General features: G+C 33.1%; 2 protein-coding genes across 2 annotated transcripts; one reads left to right on the plus strand and one right to left on the minus strand.

Moving 5' to 3' along the window:
* Window positions 1–2,124: 2,124 nt before the first annotated feature.
* On the minus strand, window positions 2,125–3,787 carry LOC120127762 (cytochrome P450 CYP736A12-like). Its single transcript, XM_039145596.1, has 4 exons — window positions 3,728–3,787; window positions 2,734–3,605; window positions 2,215–2,643; window positions 2,125–2,167 (listed from the first exon to the last, which is right to left on the minus strand). The coding sequence occupies exons 1-3, from the start codon at window positions 3,785–3,787 to the stop codon at window positions 2,220–2,222; spliced, it is 1,356 nt and encodes a 451-aa protein (XP_039001527.1). The 3' UTR covers window positions 2,125–2,167; window positions 2,215–2,219.
* Window positions 3,788–14,603: 10,816 nt separating this feature from the next.
* LOC120127695 (protein GRAVITROPIC IN THE LIGHT 1-like) lies at window positions 14,604–16,466 on the plus strand. Its single transcript, XM_039145558.1, has one exon. It carries the CDS (start codon window positions 14,945–14,947, stop codon window positions 16,325–16,327), a length of 1,383 nt encoding a protein of 460 aa, XP_039001489.1. The 5' UTR covers window positions 14,604–14,944; the 3' UTR covers window positions 16,328–16,466.
* The last annotated feature ends 9,324 nt before the right edge of the window (window positions 16,467–25,790 follow it).

Genomic DNA, 25,790 nt, shown 5'->3' on the forward strand with positions numbered 1-25,790 from the left:
CATATGAGTAAGATGACAGTAAGATTTTATATTAAGAAATAAATTATAAAATTTTAGAGGACGAAAATTGATTATCAATAAAAGATATAAAAAAATTATAAAAATTTAAAAATTTCAGGCTGAGCATGTTTCGCAGATGGGAATTTACATGCATGCACCAAGTGGGTTTGTGTCACTGATGTTTGTGAACTCTTGACCCTATTGCCTGTGGGGAATTTACATGCATGTGTAAATATTGCACCAATAACTCATCTAACAGGAAATAATGCATGTACCAAGTGGGTTCGTAAATCTTCAAGATTTGTTCCTTTCTATCGTGTGATGGGAATTTATTGCAATCACCATTCTGGCATTTGGGTTGGTGTGTATTTATTTGGTACATGCATGCATTATTTCCATATTTGCCTATCCAACTCAGTTGGTAGAGTACAAGGTTCTTAACCTTGAGGTCGTGGGATCGAGTTTCACAGTGGTCAATTCATAATTTGGAGGTCTCTCACGGAAGATGTTCTCAACCTGGCATTGGGACAGCCTACTATCCTACCTCCCCTTACCCTATTACATATGGGAATAAGGATCATCTAATTTTATGCATGCCTTATTTCCAGACTTTGGACAGCAATAACATCAATTTGCCCCACCTTTTCACATCCAGGACCATTTTCAACCTTAGTTCCCCATTTCCCCTGTAGCAACGTTTATATCGTGATGTCCGTGAATGTACATGAATTATAGAAATGTCATTGGATGAATTTTGTGGGGATCCGTTTCACTTCACATGTTATACGATATAGATGAGTACACGTTTCTCAAGTAGTGAAATAGGAATGAAAACAAAAAACTTTATGCGTCGTGCTAGTATGGCTTTGTACCTGTCACAGCCTCAGTCGTCTTTATATCATTGCTTGTATTTGAATATTATGTAAGTAATTTTTTCCTTTTAAATCATTAATATTTTTATTTTCCTTTATTTTTATAATACATTTAAATAAAAATAAAATAATAAAAATTACGTTAGAGTAAATTAAAGTTTCATATTTCTTCTAAAATTTTAAATTGATGAGAATTGAAAATTTCCAACAATTTAATGTAATATTTGAAATATTTTTAAGCTCTTATTTTATTTTATTAATAAAAGAATTCTATTAATTTATTAAGAATATCTTTTACAAATTGAGTGTCTATATATACTATTATAATTTCATTTCATTTTCTTTTTTTAAAAAAAATATTGAACAATTTATTAAAAATGTTATAGATCTATATTTATTCTATAAAGTTATATATACATTTTTTTATTAATCTGAAATAAATACAAGAGAATATATATTTAAAAATAACTCTCAACCATCTAAAACAATTTTTCTACTTTTGGTCTTTACTCACCTTGACAAACAAACATTGTCCCACCAAGCGATATTGACATATGTAATTTGATAGATATAATTACATGTTAAATTGTTTTCGATAATTACCTCCCCAAAAGCAGAATGTATAGTTCTCTCACTGGTACACTTAAATATACATGTAAAAGATAGAATAAATTTTTTAATAATAATAAATACTTTTATTTTCCAAGGAGATCATAAAATTTAACATATCTTTTTAAAATAGGTCAGTTTTTAGAAGAAAAAATATGGATGTACATAAAAATTAAAATGTGAAAAAAAAATGAAATAAAACATTCCCAAGATTAGTTGAAATTAAATACATATCCTAAAAATCAATTCAAAATTAAATATATAGACAATTTATAATTTTATTGTAAAGGATAAAAAACGAAATAAAAAATTTCTTCAGTTTTTTTTAAATTGTAATTCATCGGTGCCATGAGTCGAGAGATTAACAACATGGTCAACAAATTATAATTTTATTGTAAAGGTATAGATTTATGATTTTTTATATATTAAAAAATTATCCAACTTATAACATATTACAAAAAATACATGTGAAAAATATACTTTATTCTAAGAACAATCAAACCGAATTTAAACATAAACAACTATGGTCTATGGTTAACATGGTCGTTTTATTTTGACCATGTCAACCCTAGTTACAGCCTTATTACTAAGGGGCTTACCCTAAAACAAGCGGATTGTAATGGTTACCTTTATTTGTTTTTCAATGTACTGCAAAAACAGACATTGCACCATTAAAAACATGAAAACCCAAATCCAAAGTTTTTAAAGAAAAAACATCAGAAAAAAAAGTTACACATTTTAACCAACTAAACGATAGGTTGGCTTTGCAAACAAATGCTTAGCCCTGGGCAATGAGAGACCAAACTTCTCGGTCATGTCGAGTTGATTAGGCAACATAGCATCGGGCAACTCCCAATCAAAGCAATGGACTAATTGAGCTATAAATAAACGCATGGTGGTTAGCCCTAATTTCATTCCAGGGCATCCTCTTCGACCAGCTCCGAAAGGGATGAGTTGGAAATCATGTCCTCTAAGGTCTATGCTGCTATCCTCGAATCTTTCTGGAAAGAACTCTCCTGCATTGTCCGACCACACTTTGGGGTCTCGTCCCATGGACCAAGTATTCACCAGGATTCGCGACTTTTTGGGTATGAAATATCCATTAACGGTGATATCTTCCGTCGACTCGTGTGGAACTAATAAGGGTGCCACCGGATGCAACCTGATGTTGGTGGTATTGTAATATAATCTAAATTATAGATTATACGAAAAAAGTAGGAAATAATTGAATTGCAAAACTGAATTGAAATACCTGAAACTCTCTTTGACGACCATACCCAAGTAAGTAAGTTTCGGTATATCCGACTCTTCGACCATTCGATTCCTTCTGACAACGGTTTCCAACTCTTGCTGGAGACCAGTCATCACTCTAGGGTGCCTTAAAAGTTCCGAAAGTGTCCACTCGATGGCTGTAGTTGTGGTGTCGAACGAAGCTGCCACCATGTCCGCCAGTATAGCCTTGATGTTTTCTCTACCGATGATATATTGCTCCTTGTCGGTAGGGTTCATCTGTTTGTTCAACAACGAAATCATCACATGAAAGAAATCTGTATAAGATTTTTGCTCCTCAGTGTTTGTCGATCCTTGTTCATGTTTATCGATTAGTTTGTCAAAAATTGCGTGAAGGCCATTAGTCGTCCTCTTGAGCCTTCTTTTTAGTCCCTGAAGATCAAGTCGAGCAAGAAAAGGCACGTAGTCTGACATGTTGAAAACCCCACCCAAGTACAGGGCCTCTTCAATTAGTGGCTTAAATTCGATTTCGTCATCCATACACGGGCCAAAAATAACTCTTGACATGATCACTTCAACAGCCTTACCTACCTGCTGACTAATGTTCAACGTTTTAGCCTCCGTCGCCGTCTTCCTCACCGATTCTACTAATGACACCATTGCCGCCTTCCTGACGGGGGCGAAGCATTCGACTTTCGAAGCACTAAGTAGATGCAATATACACCATTTTCGTACCGTTCGCCAATAGGAACCATACTGGGCAAAAGCCAAGCCCTTGGCGCCGCATGTCAAGTAATCCGAGGATTGGAGTTTCGGCCTGCCAGCAAAAACGACGTCATGGACCTTGAGGAGTAATTCAGCTGCTTCGGGGACGACTTTGGTGTGGAAGGTTTCCTAAGATATGAAGGGCGAAATCAACGAAATAATGCTCTCGAAGTTTTTATTTCACGAGATAATGCAGTGTTCAGATTAAATGCTCGAATGGGGTAAATTCTACAGTGATGGTCGTAGGTCACCATGCCATCCGAGGGACCTACGACGTGGCAGCATCCAGACGAACCAACATAGGTCGCCATGCACGCCCGGCGTCCTATAATCATTATCATTCTCGTGATTCTCTTTGCTATGCATGGCCCATGCACGTGGGGTGTAGGTCGCGAGTTGGCGACATGGTAGGTCGCCATGGAGTCCCGGCGACCAAGCTCTAGAATGCATGCGTTGCATCCATAGCTGGGAGATTCCTGCATCCGTAGCTGCATGCGTTGCATCCATAGCTGCATTATTGCAGCGTTAATTTAACTGCTAAATGCATCAAATATTGTTGTTCAATTGCAGCCGTTCAATGCTCAATAATTATACGATTCAATGTTAATATTATTTTCTTCAACAGTCAAATTTAATGACTCTGTCCAACGCTTTTTTGCTTTATATAAAGGATATGGGGTTTAGGGTAGAAGCAGAAGCAGATCCAGTAACATAAGCACATATAAAATTTGCGGAGAGAAAGAAAAGGAAGAAGAAGAAAAGAAGATAAAGATCAAACATAGTTTGTGAGGTAATTTTTTATTGTTTAATTTAGTTTATTATATGAAATTATTAGTTTGTTAGTTTAGGGTTTAGGGTAAAACTAAAATCTAGTTAATTAGTTTGTTAGTATAAATTATTAGTTTGCTAGTTTAAGTTATATATTATATTATATAAAAAATTAGTTAATTAGTTAATTAGTTTAAGTTATTAAATATAAAAAAATATAATTAATTTATTAGTATCTTTAAACGTATATTAGGTTATTCTTTGAAGTTGAAGTTATATTATAAAAAAAATTAATTATTACTTAGTTAGGGTAAAACTAACTATTTCACAACACAACAAAAAAATTTAATATAATAACTTATAATATATTAAACTAATAAACTAACAAACTAAACTTTTTAAAATATAAGTTAAACATAAATTTTTCCTTAAACAATTAATAAACTATTCTTTAATATAACTTTAACTATTCTTTAATATAACTTTAACTATTCTTTAATATAACGTTAACTAATAAACTATTTTTTAATATAACTTAAACTAATAAATGATTTTTAATTATAATTTATTACTAAAAAACTAATTAACTAATTTTTTATATAATATAAATTCAACAAACAAATATAACTTAACTATTTAACTAACATAAACTAATTACATATTTTTTTATATATAACTAACGACTAACAAACTAACTGATTATTTTTATTAATATGAAACTATCAAACATATTAATTAAATAATTTTTTATTTCTATATGATATAACTTAAACTAACAATAATATAACTTAAACTACCAAACTAATTAAATAATTTTTTGTTTTACCCTAATTTATAATAATAAACTAATAAACTAATAATTTATAACAATAAACTAATTTAAATAATTATTCTTTTATATAACTTAAACTAATTAACTAATTTTTTTATATAATATAAATTCAACAACCAAAATATAACCATCAAGCAAACTAATTAATTACAATTTTGTTTTACCTTAAACTAACTAACTAATTAACTAAAATGTTGTAAACCCTTAAACCAAAAACTAACAATCTAATAATTTAAAATAAAAAACTAATTTAAATAATTAAAAAGCTTACCTCGATGTTGTGCTCTCCCTTTCTTCTTCTTCCTCTTTTCCCTTGCTCTCTTCTCCCTTTCTTTCTTTTATGTTTCACTCATTAACCCCCATCCAATATATAATACAACCACCCCCGTTTGCTTCAATTATTCACCTTTGCATGGGCCATTCACGTGAGCTGAAGGACTGCAATAATGCAATAATAAGTGCTGCAATAATGCAGCTGAATTCACGCTGCATGTGAGCAGAGGTTTGCCGAGAGCAGACTACGTGAACAAAGCTCTTGGTGACCTATCCCATGCCCCGTACATGGCCCATGCATAGCACCAAAGCAGAGCATCAGCCGGGCAGAGCAGCAGAATAACGAGAACGTTGGACGCCGGACGTGCATGGCCCATACATAGCACCAAAGCAGAGCATCAGCCGGGCAGAGCAGCAGAATCACGAGAACGTTAGACGCCGGGCGTGCATGGCGTCCTTATAGGACGCCGGGCGTGCATGGCGACCTATGCTGGTTCGTCTGGATGCTGCCACGTCGTAGGTTGCCCGGATGGCATGGCGACCTACGGCCATCACTGTAGAATTTACCCCATTCGAGCAATTAATCTGAACACTGCATTATATCGTGAAATAAAAACTTCGAGAGCATTATTTCATTGATTTCGCCGAGAAGAAGGTTACTGAATATTGGAAGAGGGGTCGGACCTGGTGGAAGCTTCCGGCCATTTTTGTTGTTCGTTGATGTGCGGAAGAAGTAGACAAAGGAACAGAGAGTTCCCAAGAGGACAAAGAATAAGACTAATGTTGAAGGCATTTGGGAGAAGAGCCAATTGCAGTAGCTGATATCAAGCTCCTATATAGCATCATTTTTCTCACCGTATTTACGATAAATTTTAAATATGGGTAAACTACATCATTCTTTACTAAGCTATACTCTCTCTTTTATTTCACTCACTATACTTTTAATTTTTTTAATTTACTCATTGAACTTTCAAATTACTCTTGTTTTGGTCACTACAAATTATTTTATTACTATTATTCTATGAATTGGCATTTTTATTAAAAAAATAAAAATAATTTAAAATAAATAATAAAATAATATTTTCACTTCTCCACGATCTACATCATCACCAACGCTCTTTCTTATCACCGTCGACCACTACTGGCCTCCGAAACCAGTAACCATTTGACTCCAAATTGTATCGAGAGACTCACTTTGACACACTAAGTCTGAATATGGTGGTTGTTTCATGAAAAATGTCTCAAAACCCGTGAACCTCGGCTGAAATATTTTGATTTCCTCACTTCCAATCTCCTATTCATGGAATTTGAAGCATGTTCTGACAAAATGGATGTCAGATTCAGAATCAGTGAGTCAAGGCGAAGCGACCTGTGAAATTTGGGATAGAACGACCATCATTTAAGACGGTCGACGGCGACCGATGTTTCAGTTTTCTCACTTTTAATCAAATTCAAAGCAAGTTCAGACAAAATAGAGGTCGGATTCAGACTCAGGGGGTCCAGACAAAGCGACCAATGAAATCTTGGATCGAATTACCTCCATTTACGGCCGTCGACGGTGGCGTCCATTGTTGATGAACAGTGGACGACCACCATCTATTTTTTTTTATTTTAATTTATTTTTATATTAAATAATATTAAAAATTTCACATCATACCAAAATAATAATAAAATAATTCAAATTGGCCAAAACAAGAACATTTCAAAAGTTCAATGAGTAAACTGAAAAAATTGAAAGTGCAGTTAGTGAAATAAGAAAGAGAGTAAAGTTCAATGAGGAATGTTCTCTAATAATAAAATAATTTAGAGTGACCAAAACATAAGTAATTTAAAAGTTAAGTGAGTAAATTAAAAAATTGAAAGTATAGTGAGTGATAAAAATAGAGAGAGTAAAGTTCAATGATGAATGATGTAGTTTACCCTTTAAATATTTGTTTTATGTCAAATTTTTAATCAATGGTAATAATAATGAGTTTTATCAAACGATGACAATTGGCCCAGAACTTACGTAGTGGCCCATCAAAATCATTGTCGTTGAGGTAGAGTGTTTGTAACCCATAGTTTCCCTCCAGACAAAAATCTGGGATGCTTCCATGTAAATGATTTATCTACAAATTTAGAACAGAAATATTTTTCAAGCCCGGACATTTTGGAACTGCTCCACTCAAGTTGTTATGGGACAAGTGGAGAACTACATTCTTCTTCGAATAGTCCAAATTGAATATGGTAGATGAAATTTCTCCAGTCAATTTGTTCTTTGACATTAAGAAAACGAATACGCGAGGAGGAGGTGGTGGTATAAGGGCCCTTCTATAAGGTTGGAGCCAAGATTTAGAGATTGTAGATTCTTTCATGAAGAATATTCTACAAATGTCAACAAGTTGTCAGAAATATCAACATATTGTAGGTTGCTTCCCCAATTTCTTTCTTGTTTGAATGTTGTTTGAAAGGTCTAAACCAATCAAATCCTGTTGTGTTCTCGAGAAATTTATTCTTTCATTTATACTACAAGAAAGGAATAAGGAAGAAAGATAGAGCAAGGCAGGAGTGAGGTTGTTATTGTTGCTCAGGTATAAGGACTGCTTTGAAAACATATCAGCATCGATGGCACGATTCTATTGTAAGAAAGGTCCAAAGAGGTCAAATCCTCTAGATTTTTTTTTTTTTTTACGGAATTTGGAAATTCACTTGCGTTGCTAGAAGAGAGGTTTAATCTCAGAGATCTAAGACTGTCAATTGAATCAGGGAGCTTTCCTTGCAGTCCATTATCCTCAAGGATAAGAGTTGCGGTGTAAGAAAACATGGCAATGATGGACTAAAGGGAGCCGGGTGAGGGCGGTTGTCTCTAAAAATTTTAAAATATTATATATTTTAAATATTTTCTATTAAAAATCTTTTTTTCTTTTTGCTCTTAAAATTTAATATGTTCTCCTCCCTTGAAACTTTATAAAATTTTATAATCTTATATATGGTCTCACACATAACCTCATCCCACAAATAACAGTTGATTCCTTTCCTCCACGACATCGTCTTAACTGTACCGCACAACGAGCAATCAATGAAAAAGGAGTTGTTGAACTGGATTTAAGGCAGCACTTTGTTCATGAGGGCACGACGACAACGTTATAGCAAAAGAATTGTAAGCAAAGCAAAGGGAAAAGATGACAAAATACGATGACATTAACCACCGTTTTCATGTTTCACTTAGAGAAGATTATGAAAGAAAAGCACACACTAACATGTGAGTGTTGAATGAAAATAAAGGTGGAGCGGTGATCATATATATATTGAATGGATCGAAGTGTTTATCGTAGAATATGTTCAGATATTCTTTTAATTTATCGATAATGCATATATTTAAAATTGAAATCTTTAAGTCACCAAGTTTGAGATATTATATATTTATAATAAAGAATCCAAACAAACAACACCTGTTTTGTTTCAAACCAAGTGCATCGGGTTAACGCTAGTAACTTCAACCGGCGACTTCAACCTTGTTTCAAATTAACACTGCATTTCCTTGGTAACTTCAACCTCGTTTCAAATAAATCACTAATTTTTAGTAATATTTTTTTGTCCGTATCTGTTCCTCCCACCAAATCAATTAAAACAATAGATATTTCACTTTTTTATTGGCCTTCTAATGTATTTTCAATTGAAAAAAAATGTAATATAGAATAAAACATTTGGAGTGAATATAAAATTTTTAAGAAAAATCTAAAGAGATGGGTTTTTTATTCTTGGCATAAACTTGTTGGGTCCTCAATGTTGTGAAAGAACTTTAATTTTCACGTTCAAGATTTGTGGTTGGTAATATTTAAGAAACATGGTTGCTCTAAGATTTGACCAAAACATATGATCATGATGTTAAATTATAAGTATACCGTTAAACTCTAACCCCGAATACATTAATTCATTTTCCATTCTTTATATATAGTTATAGATTTATAGATTGTGACTTGGACTGATAAACAAACAAAACTAGACTGAAGACCAAACCATAAAGCCATTAATTATTAGTTATAAAATGTTACAAATCACCAATCAAATCCCTCAAAACTTATTTTAAATGATTTTCATGGAAGTAAGAAGTAATTTCTTTTTCTTTTTCTTAACAAATAAGTGTGGAATGTGTTTACCACGTATTTCCTCTTTATTGATTTAAATATATAGAAATATATTTATAATATAAAGAATTGTTAATTTTACTTTTTAAGAAAGTTAAAAGGAGAATGAGTGTGTTGAAAATTCACTTCTACCGATTTTTTCCTCGATTAAAAACACAAGTTAACTAGACAAATCATCACTAATATTTAGTATGATTTTACTTTTCTCATTAAAATTTGAAAAAGTAATAAATTTATCATTAATATTATTGATTTGTAATCATAGATCTCTTGATGTTAACATTAACAATGGTCAATGTAGATAAGGAAAAATTTAGGGGTTGTTTGTTTGCCTTTTAATGGAACCATTAAACGCTGAATATTGAACGTGTTTGTTTCGTACCTCTGAATGATTTAGTGTTGACTGATTCAATAAAACAATACTGAATGATTCAGCACAGAAGTATATTCTGAATGATTCAGAGTCATTATCAAACAATATGTCACATTCAGATCTAATTCATTCAAAGTCTCTGAATTATTCAACATTTGAATTATTCAACATTTAAATCATTTAACGCTTAATCATTCTGAAGTAAATATAGACCCTTAGTCCATTAACCGTTTACTTGAATGTTAACCGTCACATTGAATAACCCATTGACCAACGCTTCAACTAATTGCAGCCACCTTTCCTCTCTCTCTCTCTCTCTCTCTCTCTCTTAACTTATCTTCTTTTCTGAAATTATTTTTCCATTGTTTTTTATACAGAATAATTACATAAGCCCACTCCAATACAAACCCCTTCTTTCTATCTTCACAACCATCTAAAGTCAGTTCCTTGTTTTGTCTTCATTTTCTTCTTTATCTTGCCACGGGAACTTACTGAAAATGGTGCAAGCTGCTCATGGGTGCAGATTGGGATTTATATGCGGTAGTGAGAGTGCACGTCAAAATATCTGCACCACTCATCAACGTCAAATACTCACTCCCCAACACCTTTGACCACTCATCAAGCATCGTATGGTCTACCTCCTCATTCACTGTTGCATTCCATAAAAAACAACAGTAAATATTTGCAGACCCACAAATCCACTCTCCCCCTAAAGCTTTTAAATATTTGCAGACCCACAAATCCACTCTTCCCCTAAAGCTCAACTTAAAAACTTTTTTGTCGAAAATTAAATATTTCTTGCTTAGTATAGTTAGGCGTTCTATTCTTCTCCTAAATATTCTAAGTTCGAAATCATAGATTGTATTAATTTATCAAAATCTGACTGATGACAGATATTGTTATACAAATTCTAAAAAAAAGAGTTTTACAATTAAAAGTGTAATTTCTATTATAATTAATTTCATAATAAATTTTTAATTAAAATTTAACTATGTAGTTGTGTAAAATATCACTTACTAATAAGAATAATATTAGTTTTTATATTTTTTAATGATCATTTTTAATATCGCTGAAAATATATTTTCTTTCTTCGTTTCTTAATATTACTTTTTCTTAAGTTCATACAATTAAAGATTATAAATCGTGAACGCTATATAATAAATATAAAACCGCATGTGTAATTTCCATAGTTATCAAAATCGGATTGGATCAGTCGGTTTAATCAGTTGAACCATAAATCAGTGGCATGTCTGATTCGATTACCTCACAAAATCGGACTGGCAATGAACCGGCTGAAAACTGGTAGAACAGACTGAAAATCAGAAAAATCGGGGTGAACCAGCTGAAAATCGGTAAAATCGGTTTGAATCATCAGTTCACTTTTTTTCTTTAAAAAAAATTAAACCAAACGACGTCGTTTGTTCAACAAGCCAAGTTAAATTCGAGTATTGCTGAGCTCGACTCGAATTCGAAAACTTTAAAAAGTAAATTCAACTCGACTCAAAAACTCGCGAGCTAAAAATTATCAAGTTCAACTCAAACTCGAAATATAATATTAAAACTTGAACTCGAAAAGGCTCAAACTAAAAAAAAATTTAGAAGTTCGATTGAAGTCTAAAATTTGAGCTCAATTGAAGCGAAAGAATAGTTTGCTCTGTGCTCACCAAAAGGCTCCATGATTTTGAATGTCAAATTACCTCTATTATTTATAGAAATAAGTTGGGATGTTCTTCTATGTTTCTTAGTCATGTGAGATTGTTTTGTTCTCATATTTTTTCTCTTTAAACTTTTGTGATGTTCTTCTATGTTTCTTAGCCATGTGAGATTGTTTTTTTTTTAAATTAAACCAAATGACATCATTTTGTTATGATTTTTTAAGCTCTAACTTTATTTTTTAATTATAGTCATATAATTATATTTATTATTTAATATGTTTTACCTTAAATATTATATTGTAGTTGATTTTAATCATTTTGTTTCACTGGATTTTATAGTTTTTAATTTATATATGTTATGACTTGTGATATTTTTATACCTTTTAATATTATAAACTTAAAAAAGGTGTTACATATATATTAATATTACTTTGAATATTATGTAAAATTAAAAAAAATTATTTTATATAAAATTCGATTCAACCGATTGAACCATTAAACCAATTAATTAGTACCTTCATCGGTTCAATGTGTGATCGATTTTAAAAATGTAATTTCATAAGCAAAGAGACCGTTGTGTTTATAAGACAAAATGGGCTCGAATCTCAGTAAACACATCAGAAATCCAACGGATATGTGAAGTTTCTCCACTGTACAAAAAATAACCTTTCAGTGAATCGAAAGTGTTGGGACAATTATATTATATATTGATGTGATGTGTGAGAGATTTAGAAATACTACAAAATATCAAAGTCATTGGCTCAGTGCAGAGCACTCACTGGTAAGCCACGTGAACGTACAAAAACCTCATGAGTAATGAATATGCAGTAATTGTTTCATATCAGATTTATTCACCAATTTTAGGTTTTTTTATTTAAGTTTTTGTTTATATTTGTGAGGAAAAAATGGTTCACTGATTGGGTTTGAATTGAAGTATTTGTTCCATATCAGATCCATCTTGGAGAAAGTTTCAACTGGGTCAAGTATAGGGATCAGTTTGAGTAGGGATGACAATTCTATTCATATTTGACTAGTTATGATATGAATTAATACGATTTGACATTGAATTGATTTTTATATTAAAATTTTAAATATGAGTTGAATCAAGTTAATTTTTTAAGATATTATTAAATTTAAGATAAAAATATAAATTATTATAATATTCTAATAATATATATTTTAAGATAATTATAATAATATATTTTATATTTATTTTTAATTAATTTTTTTATTTTATATGATAAAAATAAACATATTATATATATATTGTGTTGGGTCAGATTGAATGTAAATTTTAATCTAAAAATTGAATAGAGCTTCGGATTGACTAAAAATCTGACCTATTAGAATTTATTGTCCTGATACGAGTTAGGTTAGATATATTTCCATTTAACTCTGTTTGTTGTTTTTCTCGTGTACTTTTGTTGAAATACAACACATCTAGATTTGGATTTACGCTACAAAAATTGAAAGTCTTCTTTCACCATTTTATAGGAACTTTTTATGGTATGTTCTTAGATCAACTTCTATTAACTTTTTGGATGTAATGCTTTCGGTCCTTTCTATATATCTTAGTATAAAAAGGTTTTAGATTAATTAATTTTATTTTTGCATTATTATTCTTGGAAATACTTTGGACACCTTTTGATTCCTCCATGTGCTTGTAACTGACATTTCCTATATTCAAATGAAGTTGCAGTTCTTCAAGGTATAAATAATGGAAGTTGTTAGACAAAATTATTTATTAGTATATTTACACGAATAAAATATATAATATTCTGTCGATGGAGTTATTAAATTTTATTAATTGAAATTAAAATAGCTACACATACTCATTGGTTTAATAATATAAGCTATTAGATCCTTAAATAAAATTAGGAGTTAAAATTCTGGTATCTTGAACAAAAAAAAGTATTGGGAGGATCACCTTCATATCGAACATTTGTAATACCTATTATGTTTTAGTCTATCAATAAATATGATAATGATAGTTAATAAAAAATTACTATGAATCATTTATATTAAAATAGAGATAGAATATAATTGTGCAATATAAAATCTTTTTACATCGATTTAAGATCATAAAATCGATATAAATTGATATTTTGAGATTAAAAAGTTAAAAATAAGAACTTTTTATAAAAAAAATTGAATAATCTCATATATCAATTTATATTAATCTAATGATAAATTAATCAATATATTTTTTTAAAATTTTTATAATATATAAATAGACCTTCTCACAGTAAAATATATTATAAACATTTCTAAACATACATAATTATTATATTTCATAGTATATTAGTATGTGATTCACTGACAGATTAAACTCGATTGAATTCAATTAAGATTTATCATGAAAATATTTTAATCTATTTTATCTCATTTAAAAAGCTAAATTCAAATACCAGACATTATTTTATAAGATCTAACTCCCTATACCAATAGTTCAACTGATTATTAATCAATAGTGAAATATTTTATGATTGAATAATAGTTTGCAAAATTATTAACAAATTATAATAAAAAATAATTAAAATTATATTATTTAAATAGTCTAATAGATTACAAGATAGTACACGTGGTCCAAATTATATTAAAGTATTTAGATATGTCTCTTTTTGAACTTATTGAGCAACCTTAGTAGTAAAAATAAGCATAAATTAAACGACTTTAATGGTAAATAAATTGTTGTTGTTTATTGAGATATCGGGTTTGAACACCATAAATATTAGAATGTGAGTGTTAAATGTTAAATAGTTGAAAGTTATTTTTAAACAGATGATATCTCATATGTACCTCATATTAATCATGAAGGTCAAAGTGTTTCGAAAAAAAATAAAGATTAAAATAATTATTTTATGAAATATTATAGTAAATTTTTATAATTATCTTTCTAATTTTTAATATATTTTTGTCTATTTTATAATTAGTATTTAAGATTTGTGATTATTTTATAGTAATATAATTTTTATTTTTGCAACTTAAATTCTTTTATTATTATTATGAAAAGAAAATAATTCTTCATTTTATTCTTTTATATACTCTTTCTGATCCCACCGTTTGAATAAAATATTAAGCTTGTTGTAGCTTTTTGAACTTTGATAACGTTAAACGCGTCTTTTGAGCATCTCGTTGAATCATTTCATTTCCATCCATTTTGCTCTTCTTCTTCTTCCTCCTCCCGTTGTTCCTCTGTATTTGTCTCTCTTTTCCCGCCTTGTTGAAAAAGTGTACCTTTCTTTTTCACTTGTTCCAAAAGAAGGTTAAAGGGTCCCCCATTAAGGTCCTCGGTCTTGTTAAAATCATTTTGCTTCTTCTCTTTTCATTAAGCCCTCATCATTGTCAGTATCTTCATAGATCTTTATTGGCTTCCCCATCTTTCGTTCTTGCCTGTTAAAGTTGATTGAAACTCTCTCCGTTTGAGACTACATTTGCAGATGGAAGCAGTGATGCCATCGGCTGTTACTCCATCAAAGAGCAAATGGTCTCGAACTTTATCGAAGGTCCTTCACCTGCACGCGACGGCGGCGGGAGTTGTTCCGGACGACGGGGTTCACAAGGTTGAGCTGCCTAAGGAAACTGAAGAATGGAATGATTGTAAGACAACCAAGAGATTATCCCAGAAATTTGACAGATTACATAATGAAGAACATGAAACAAAAGTGGCCCTGGAAGCGATTGTTGCTAAAATCTTTGCTACTGTTTCGGGTATTAAAGCAGAATATGCGCAGTTGCAGGCCGCTCAGTCTCCTTACGATGCTAAAGGGATCCAAGGAGCCGATCAAATCATCGTTTCTGACTTGAAAAAACTGTCGGAACTGAAGCAGTGTTTCTTGAAGAAACAGTACGATTTTTCCCCAGAACAAGCAATGGCTTTAGCCGAAATCCAGGAACTGAAAAGCCTTTCAACGACGTTTAAAATCATGGCAAAGAAACTGGAATCTCAGACGAGACTCAAAGAGTCCGAGATCATTTTTCTCCGGGAAAAGCTGGATGAGTCCAATAAACAAAACAGGTTGCTGGAGAAGAGATTAAATCAAAGCGGCCAGTTAGTTCTGCTCGACAATCTCAATCTTTCCGGCTTAAATCCCACACATTTCATCGCTTTTCTCCGTCAAACTGTGAAGTCGATTCGAAGTTTCGTCAGGCTGATGATCGACGAAATGAAGTTGGCTGGTTGGGATATCAATGCGGCAGCAAGTTCGATTGAAAGAGGTGTGGTGTATTGGAAGGAAGATGATAAATGTTTCGCGTTTGAGTCCTTCATTTGCAGGGAAATGTTCAAATCTTTCCACCTACCTTATTTCTCCCTTTTTGGAAGCTCTGTTCCAGAAGGGAAGAAACATCCCCGAGTCTTCTTCGATCGGTTTACAGAACTGAAATCCATGAAAGCTATGGAATATCTAGCCATGAAACCGAAATCAACATTTTCCAAATTCTGCAGGAATAAGTACTTGCAAGTTGTTCTTCCAAAGATGGAATCATCGTTTTTTGGCAATTTGAGCAATAGAGAAATGTTGAGTTCCGATCAATTCCCAGACACAACATTCTTCACATTGTTTGCTGAAATGGCAAAAAGGGTTTGGCTTCTGCACTGCTTAGCATTCTCTTTCGACCCCGAGACATCAATCTTTCAAATAAGCAAAGGGTGTAGGTTTTCAGAAGTATACATGGAAAGTGTAGGTGAGGAAGCATTCCTTTCATCGGAAATCACACCGGAATCGGAACCACGAGTCGCATTCACCGTTGTCCCCGGATTTCGAATCCTAAAAATTGTAATACAATGCCAGGTCTATCTCTCACAATTTAAGACCAGGTAGTCCCTGATTCATGTTTTAGTAAGTTAGTTCAGAGGACATGGATTTGGGGGAGGATGTTATTTGGCCTTATGATACATGAAAGGCTAATTTGTTTGTAAGACACATTTCCCCAATTTTGTTAATCTCTTGGGACAGTGATGTTTGCCATTATTGCCTGTCTGATTTTTTTTATGTACATAACTATATAGTATTGGGAACATTTCTATGTGTATGTAAAGCTATGTGGTGCCATGCCATGCATTGCAAGGGCTTGTCTTGTCTTTTTGTCTTCATATTTATCTTGGCCGTTTTTATCGAAAAATTATCGGTGATCGATATATATATTTATTGATCTAATATCGGTTAGATTATATTTTTTGATTTAACTCCTGTAGCAGTTAAGCGCTCTTTATCTTGTGTTATATGATGATTTGACGTCACGTGGGTTATAACGCATCTCCTATCGCGTTATACGTTGACATAGCTTATACGTGGGTATAGCGCGTCCCCTGTTCGCGTTATACGTCACGTAGGGGTATAGCGTCGTCTCTGTTCAGCGCTATACCTTGGTACGAACTATATTTAGCGCGGAACCTAGTCCGCGCTATATCTTTTATCTGAATAATTACATATAACGCGATGTAGGTACCGCACTTTATATGATTATAAATACCTTTCACCTCCGGTTAAGTTTCTCACATCTCTCCTCTCAACTTATAAATTAATACAACAATTCTGTCAACGAGTAATAATTCTGGTAATTTTCTCATATTTGATTTAGAAGTTCGTCCGATTTTTCGTTATATTTTTTTTATTATACTTATTGTTTATTATGATTATTTTAAAAAATATTATACTAATTATTTTTAATTAATTTTTGAAAAGCAAGAGCATACATCAAAATAGTTTTGCAGTACAAGTAATAATATAAAATTATATTATTTAAATTATTTACGTTGATGTGTAAAAAATTTATTGTGTTATATTTTCGTTCATATATAATTTATTTAATCAGGTTTGTTTCAATTAATTTTTTTTGCAGATATAATATTGTCACACTTTTAAACTTAAAGAATGACGCAACTTTCGGCTATTGTTTATTATGATGGTGAAATTCGAGAAGATGAAACTGACGTTATTTTTCGTATCAAATGAGCGTGTTAAAATATCATTCAAGAGAAACATAACTCTTGAGGAGCTGATAACGAAGATTTCGAGGAAGATTCATGTTGGAAGTAGTAGAAGAATGTCATCGTTGCAGTATAGATTTCCAACATCATTGTTGCCATTAACTTATACAGCGTTCGAACTTTCGAACAATGATGATGTTCAAATGATGGTTGAAGCTCAAAGTAATTATTCAGACGCCGCTATTGAGATGTATGCATATTTTGTTCAAGTGTGTGCTGTTCGGGGTCAATCATTAAGCTCCCACTATGGGTTGGCTGAACAAGTTGATCAAGTTGACAGCTCGACTACAGTAATGTGTAATGATTTTAATGCCATAATGGGGAGACATTCATCCGCAACTCCTTACGATATGTACCGAGGTGGGTCCACGAACAATCCGTATGGCAACTCCGCGTCAAGTTCAAGGGGAAGACATTCATCTGCAAATTTTTTTGACTATGTGGAGATGCCATCGACACAGCCATCTGTGCAGTTTCCATGTGACATGATGGCTTCAAGCTCCAGGGAGAGGCATTCGACTGCGAGTTTTTTCGACGTCAATGTCGATATGCCTTCCAGTTCAAGGGGAAGGCATGCAAGTAGTAGGTTCTTCGACCTAAATGTGGAGAGCATGGAGGAACCATCATCTCCATCAAAAGAACCGCTTCGTGAGCCTGGTGCGAATGGTGCTGAGACTGGACTATTCATTCACCCAGAATCACCGCATTCAACTCCAATGATGATTAAGTTCTAGGAAATGTGGCACAAACTGACCCTCCTGCACACATGTATGGAGCTGATTATGGTGCAATGTACGTGCCAGAATTTGCGGATATGCCTCATCTCGTTGACTATGGATATTACTCATCAATAAATAATGGTGAGTTATATTTAGGCATGGAGTTTTCAAGCAAAGAAGAAGCGGTGATGGCTATAAAAAATTACAATATCCGTAATTCTGTTTAGTCCAGAGTCAATCGATCGACGATCGAAAAATATGTATGCTATTGTGTCCGACGCAAAAACGGATGCAATTGGATGGTTCGCGTATTGAAAATGAAGAGGAAAAACAACATATGGGAACTAACAGTATACAACGGTCCTCATACATGTTGTGCTAGAGGGGTCAACCAAGATCATCCCAACTTGAACTTTGAAATGATATGCCAAGCCATCATGCCCATGGCAAAAGCAAGCTCTCATATAGCTGTTGCTGTGTTGATTTCAGCTATACAATCGCAGTATGGGTACACTGTCTCCTATATAAAAGCTTGGTTGGCAAAACAAAATGCCATTGTCAAACTGCATGGCGAATGAGATGCATCTTACAACGAACTTCCAAGTTGGTTTAGGATGGTGCGGACGTTGAATCCTAGGACAATTGTGGACTTCGAAAGCTCCTATGCATACCATAATGATCGAGTTCTTCGCGATCGAAGCCAATTCTACCGGGTTTTTTGGAGTTACCCACAGTGAGTTAATGCTGCCAAATACTGCAAGCCTGTGGTCGAGATCGACGGGATTTTCTTGTATGGAAAATACAAGCAAGTTTTATTATTGGCAATTGTCCAAGATGGTAATTGCAACATTCTTCCAGTTGCTTTTGCTCTTGTCGAAGGAGAAGATACAGATTCTTGGGCTTTTTTCCTCTGAAACTTACGTGCACATGTTATCACGAGGGAAAACATCTGTGTCATTTCAGATCGCGGAGCTGGGATCAAAGCAGCAATGGAGTCTTTGGGTCCAATGTGGCAACCACCCTTTGTCCAACATAGGTATTGTCTCCGACACATTACTGCGAACTATCATGGAAGGTACAAGAAGAATGATGATCGTCAATTAATTGTGCTCATGGGTAAGTGAAACTGATGTAGTTTGTTTTCTTTCAATCGTTTTAATTTTGCAAAGAAAGCAAGTTAGTAAGTTATACATTTTTTTGATCAGGTTACGAACTACTTCCTTGAACGTTTGAATCAATGCTTCAAGATTTACGGGAGAAGAACGAGGAAGGATACGATTACATCAGCCTCATCGATAAAGAAATGTAGACGAACGCATATAATGGTGGATATCGATATGGACACAGACGACCAACTTGGCTGAGGCAATCAATTCAACCTTAAAGGGTGCACGTCACTTACCTGTAGCGGCTTTGGTAAAAACTATATATTTTTGTTTGGGGGCGCTTTTTGCGAAGCTCGGGGGACAAGTTCAAACCTGGATGCAAGACGGTCATGTATATCACCCTAGATTAGTTGCAGATCTACAGAAAAAAAATTGTTGCATCAAATGGAATGTCTGTAACAAGCTTATCTAGAAGTCATGAAATGTTTCGTGTCACAGAGTTCCCGCGACCTCTTCAAGGGATTGAAGTTGTGTCGTTAAGAGTAAATCTAAGGGACAAAACGTCCGACTACGGGTTTTTTCAAGCTCTGAAGTATCCATGCTCTCATGTGATAGCAGCTTGCTCCCATACACGTCAAGACTATAACCATTTTATGAATCACGTATACCTACTATCTGAAGTTTTTAAGGTATACGAATTTGAGTTTCCCCCCATAGGTAATGAAAAAGACTCTGATGAGGTTCAAGATTGGCTTCTGATTGTACCAAATTCGAGTTTATTGAGGGAGTGTGGTCATCCAAAATCCAATCGAATTCATTGAGATATGGATATTCGAGAAAAATCTAGACAAGACAGAAGATGTGGCCATTGTAGAAACCCAGGACACACTAGAAAAACATGTTCACTTCTGTTATCATCAAGTAACAATTGATGAGGAAATGATGTATTTGTTTATCAAATAATAATTCTTGTACTTTAATTTACATTTATTTCAAGTTAATGTCATTAGATAATCGCTGATGAAGATTAAAAAAATGAACACAATCATTAAATTTTATCAAACTAATAAAAATTTGGTATTTAAATACAACAAACTTACAATAAGAATTAAATGGTAAATGATAATCAAATTACAATAACTGATATTAAATGTTAATAAACAAAAATAACTGAAATACATTAAAAAAAAGTCCAACAAATTTAACAAAATAAAGTAAGTATTAAATGAGAAATAATAAAAAATTACAATTAAAAAAAATAAAGTAAATACAAATATAATAAAAAAAATCTATCGATGCATGCGTCACGAATGTGTTCCGCAGGGAGATGGTTGTCGGTCTCGAGGAGGATTTCTTCGTATCACTGGTTTTGACTCCTCGCTGTCATAATCATTGTCGTCGTCGTCGTCTTCGTCATCGTTGTCTTGAGCAGGTACATTTGGTTGATGAGGAGCCGATGACGATGAAGCACCTCCGTAGAATAAGAACCCTAGAGGTGTATGACTGACTATCCCACCGGCCAGCGAAAACTGGGAAAACTCATAAAACCCAGACATCGCTGAGTGTAAAAACTGTACAGGAGGTGTCTGTGCTGCGGCCATGAGTGATGAGGATGAACCCGCCAGATATCCAGTATATGAACCTAAAGTCGGATCTACAAACATAGACCCATAATAGCCTCCAGGAGGGGTCATCTGTGACGGTGGCGATGGCGGGGGTCATAAAACTAGGTGAAGGCGGCGGCGACATCTGGTAATGAAAAGGCGGCGACATCATATATGGCTGCGGCATCATAAATGGCTGTGGTGGCTACTGTGAATGTCTTGCTGGTACAGCTGAGGATGAACCGGAAGCATCTGCTCTCTGTCCACGAGTTGGGGGACGATGGTGCTGTGTCGGTGAATGTCTCTGTCGACGTCGTGGAAAGGTCTGCCCTCGTGCATCCTCGGGAAGCAGAAACGGTTTCCTATTATTGTTGAACCACTCATAATAACCTTCAGTAACACACAAGAGGTCAAGTAAAATGGGTTCTCTACGGGGAAGGCACCGATGTCGATCATCCCACAACACTGCCCACTCATGATGCCTCACCAGCCAATCTGTATCTGTCTTGTCGCGTCTATCTAAGCTATGCAAATCGTCCATATTGCGAGGTGTTTTCGAAATTGGTTGAAAACAACCAAACTGTCGGAGCACGCGATCAGTAGAGTGCCATCGACAATCGCATAACAGATCAGAGGGACTATCGCCATCCAAACATCTGATGGTCCCCTCAACTCAAGTGGGATCACCACCCTCACATCATCAGTACAATATGTCACCCATTCAAACTAAAACAAATATTATATAATTTTTTATCAAAATAATAATCTAATTATATAACTATAATCTAAAATCGATTTTTAAACATTAAAATTCATACCTGTGTGCCAGCCTTCTGATCGATTAGCACCCTAATTTTTTCTATTTCATCAGGTAGCTCCTGATGATTTTTCCTATCAGTAGACCACCTATTCAAGGAAAAAAATTATTATACGTTGTATAAAATTATTAATATACAAAATCAGTTTTATATACCTCAGAAGTAGTGGAAATACGAATGAGTTCTTCACAACGGGACATAAAAAGGGGAATCGATACCATGCCCAAGACTACAGCAGCAGGAGACATCTGCTGATAGCATTACGCCTGTAGTCAGTGAACTAGGTTGCACGATTTATCCGGCATCATCAACCCTCCTATCAACTGCAGTATGCATGCCCGTGCATACATCTTAACTTCATCCTTAGAGGCGTCTGCGCTCAACTCCCGAAAATTGGCATCTAACCAATTTAACGGTATCCTACCTCCGATAAAACTTTTCGGGACACATCCTATATTATCCTGGCACAAAGTAGTCCAGGAACCCTGCGAGATCCCTGATATCACATCTCCATCCACCGGAAGCCCTAGGTGCATAGTAACATCCTCAAGTGTAATCGTGCACTCTCCGCACGGAAGATGGAATGTGTGGGTCTCCGGCCTCCACCGCTCTACTAAGGCAGAAATAAGGTCTGGTTCTATCTTACAGTGACCCTGATATCTACCTATGTAACCAAATCCAGCCTCTACTAAATACGACAAGACATAGCTAGGTATCACTAACTTAAGATTCCTAATAAAAGGATCTAATACACGATCATTCTCCTAAAATCAAATAATTACACAAATTAATTCTTAATCTAATAATCATGCATTAAATAAATCAACAAATTATTATAAATAATTTAAATTAAATTAAAACGTTAAAATGTTACCATATCAACAAAGTGTCGAGATATATGATTTTCATCCAAGCGAAGTAAACCGCCTTCTATTATATATCTGTAAAAAAATTATATTAGTAAAATATTAAATAAAGTAAAATGCTTAAATAAATTAAATACATAATATTAAAAATATTATAAAATATACCTTAAATAGAGAAAGTATTTGAAATAATTTGAGAGAATATGGTGTGATGAAAGTAATAGAGGAGGGGTATTTATAGGGACGGTGGGGGTAATTAAAAGTATAGCGCCCCCTGTACCGCGTTATACCCCGCGTGTCAGATAAACAGCTATAGCGTGGATCAGGGGGCTCGCTTTATTGCTACGGGTGTTAGATCGAAAAATATAATCTGACCGATATTAGATTAATAAATATATCGATCACCGGTAATTTTTCGATAAAAACACCTTTATCTTGTACCTCTGTATTTTTTATTTTTTGTTAAAGATGTCCTACTGTTTGTATGTATATATATGTAATGAATCTAGATAAACTTTTGACCAAGACCTGGCTTGTAAGTCTTGTAGAGTTCTAAGAAAATAATTCTAATTTAATCTCATGTTTAAGATGGTTCTAATCGGATTGTGACAAATAAAGTTCATATTATATAGGTAACAGAGTAAACTACCTATCTGGTGACCCGTATATTATTTAGTTTTTTTTTCTATCACTCATCTATTATTTTTTTTAAAAATTTATATTTGACATTATGTTTTGATCACTCGTTAAAAAATCAACGGTAATGTTAATGTGTCATCATAAGACAATTTCACGTTAAAATTGAAAAGTAATTAAAAAATGTTATGATAGCATTACTGTTAACTATTTTTTAACGGTGGGTGATATAAATAAAATTAAAATATAACGTTAAGTATAAATAAAAATAATAATTATGTGACCAAAACAGAAATTAAGTAATAGATGAGTGATCAAATAAGTAATTTACCCTAAGTAATACAACAAAGATGCAATACAAAATCTAACGAATAATATAATTAGACTAAATATGATACAGATATGTATATGGTTTGATTGGTATGTATCACCCGACAGTGGGGAAGCTTTGGCTTTAGATAAAAGAAAACAATAATACACTCCGATTCAAAGTTTTAAATGTGGAAATGAAATGGAACCACATAAGATTATGTGGAAAAGGACTTCAAAATTGGACAGTTGTGGCATCAATAGCGTGGAAGCATTGAATTGGGGGACACATCAATATTATCATCCTTTGCAGAAATTAAATTTGATGGTCCAAGTGATTTGGAGGATTGGGTTTTTGTTAAAAGATTATATGAAATTGGGACAAGTAACAGGAAGTAGGTTATCATACCCAATATAATATTTCAGAATCAAAGGGTCCATGAAAGAAGTGCTACAAGAGTTGTTGCCTGATTATTGTCCCTTTGTCATGATTAGGGTTTCAACTGCCATGAAATAGAAAGCATTTGGCTTAAGATAAGCTGTGAATAATATCTGGGTTGAATTAAGAGTCTGATGTAGGAAATTATGAATTATCAGATGCAGGCTCTGTCCTACACGTTTATGTACGTCATTGTTTTAAAAACAAGGAACATGAACCACGATTTGATTTGAATTATTATTATTATTATTTTGTATTTTTTTAAAAACTGATAATAGAGCAATTACTTATCGGTGTATTGCTACGTAGTGAGTCACGTCTAAAAATTATTATTTTTAAGTTACAAGATGTTAATTTGATTATTGATCTTTTAATTTTATGGATTAATTTTAAAAAAATCAAAAATTATTTATCTCTCATCACTAATAAAATAACCGACGAAGAGAAAATGGAAAAAAAAAAGAGAACAAGTATTATATCTATGGAGAAATTCCTTCGTAAGCCACAACTGCATTACCTCGTCTGCCTATAGAAGTTCATGGGGAATTCTTTCGATGATTAAGCCTTTAAAGATTCATATCTTTTTATTAATTATAGTTATTTGACATGATATCTGACATATTCGTATAATATATCAAAGGCAAATCTACTATTATACAATCGTATTTATTTATCCTACTAACTTACATATGATTCTCAATCTGTCATCGGTACTAAATATCAATATGTAAAACCGATATGGCTTGTTGGAGAAGGAATTTAGACTCTCTCTTCTACCCTTTAATTAGAAACGGACGTAAAATTTTATGTAAGAAAGATGAATTATAAGATTTTAAAAGACGGCATCATATTATCAATTGAAAATATAAAAAAATAATTAAACTATATAAAAATCTAAAAATTCCAGGGTGAATGCCCTTGATCTATTCCTACCCTTAGCCTTATAGTGGTTTTAAAGGGTCGTTCTGTGGTGCGGCGCCTAAAAAACGGCTAATATACGGCGTGACCGGTTAAACAAGTGACCGGTTAAAATTTAGACCGGTTATGTTATATTATTTAACCGGAAATATTATAAAGTACAATAACATACTAGGTAGAGCTTATATAATGTAATAGGTAGCGCTTATATTTACCTATTTTATAAGTAAACCGGTATATTTATACCGATAGCATTGCAAATTTACCTATTACATTATATTATATTGAAAGTGTCCATACTTTTTATAAAAAGGATCGATACTTTAACAGTGTTTCATGTTTTCCACCTACAATATTGATTTAATAATTTCATTTGCACAAAAAATTATTTGATTGTTTTGATATTTTATAAAATATTATTTAGAATTTTTAATTTAATAATAATATATACCGTAACGTAAAAAATAAATCATTAGACGCCTATAATTACTAAATTAATATCTTAAAAACTCACTCAAAAGATAACCTTAAATAATGTTTTCCACAGTGAAAAAAGTATGGACACTTTTATAAAAGGATAGACACTTACAATATAACCACTACCTATTGCTTGGCATCATATGAGATTTGGATTTTGATTTCCTTTTGCTTGGCACCATATGAGCTTTGGATTTTGATGAGCATCGGAAGTATTTCAGACTTATGATTTGGGTGGTACTCAACTTATGATTTTAGTTGCTATTTGTTACATTTTTGTATACCACCCAGATCATACGCCCGAAACGTTTCTGACGCTTTAAAGTTGACCAAAAAAAAAATGGTCGGGATTTCCCTCGCGTTTATACGTTGGAAAAAAAAACAATGGAAATTAGGAATAAT

This window comes from Hibiscus syriacus, unplaced genomic scaffold (genome assembly GCF_006381635.1).
Source record: "Hibiscus syriacus cultivar Baekdansim isolate YM2019G1 unplaced genomic scaffold, ASM638163v2 tig00110472_pilon, whole genome shotgun sequence".
Taxonomy (NCBI): Eukaryota; Viridiplantae; Streptophyta; class Magnoliopsida; order Malvales; family Malvaceae; genus Hibiscus; species Hibiscus syriacus.

Coding starts and splice junctions, on each gene's coding strand:
- LOC120127762 (XM_039145596.1), bottom strand. CDS start 3,787: ATGGCGACCTATGTTGGTTCGTCTGGATGCTGCCACGTCGTAGGTCCC. Junction 3,606..3,727: donor TAGGTCCCTCGGATGGCATG/GTGACCTACGAC, acceptor TTCATATCTTAG/GAAACCTTCCACACCAAAGT. Junction 2,644..2,733: donor GTCGTCAAAGAGAGTTTCAG/GTATTTCAATTC, acceptor CACCAACATCAG/GTTGCATCCGGTGGCACCCT.
- LOC120127695 (XM_039145558.1), top strand. CDS start 14,945: ATGGAAGCAGTGATGCCATCGGCTGTTACTCCATCAAAGAGCAAATGG.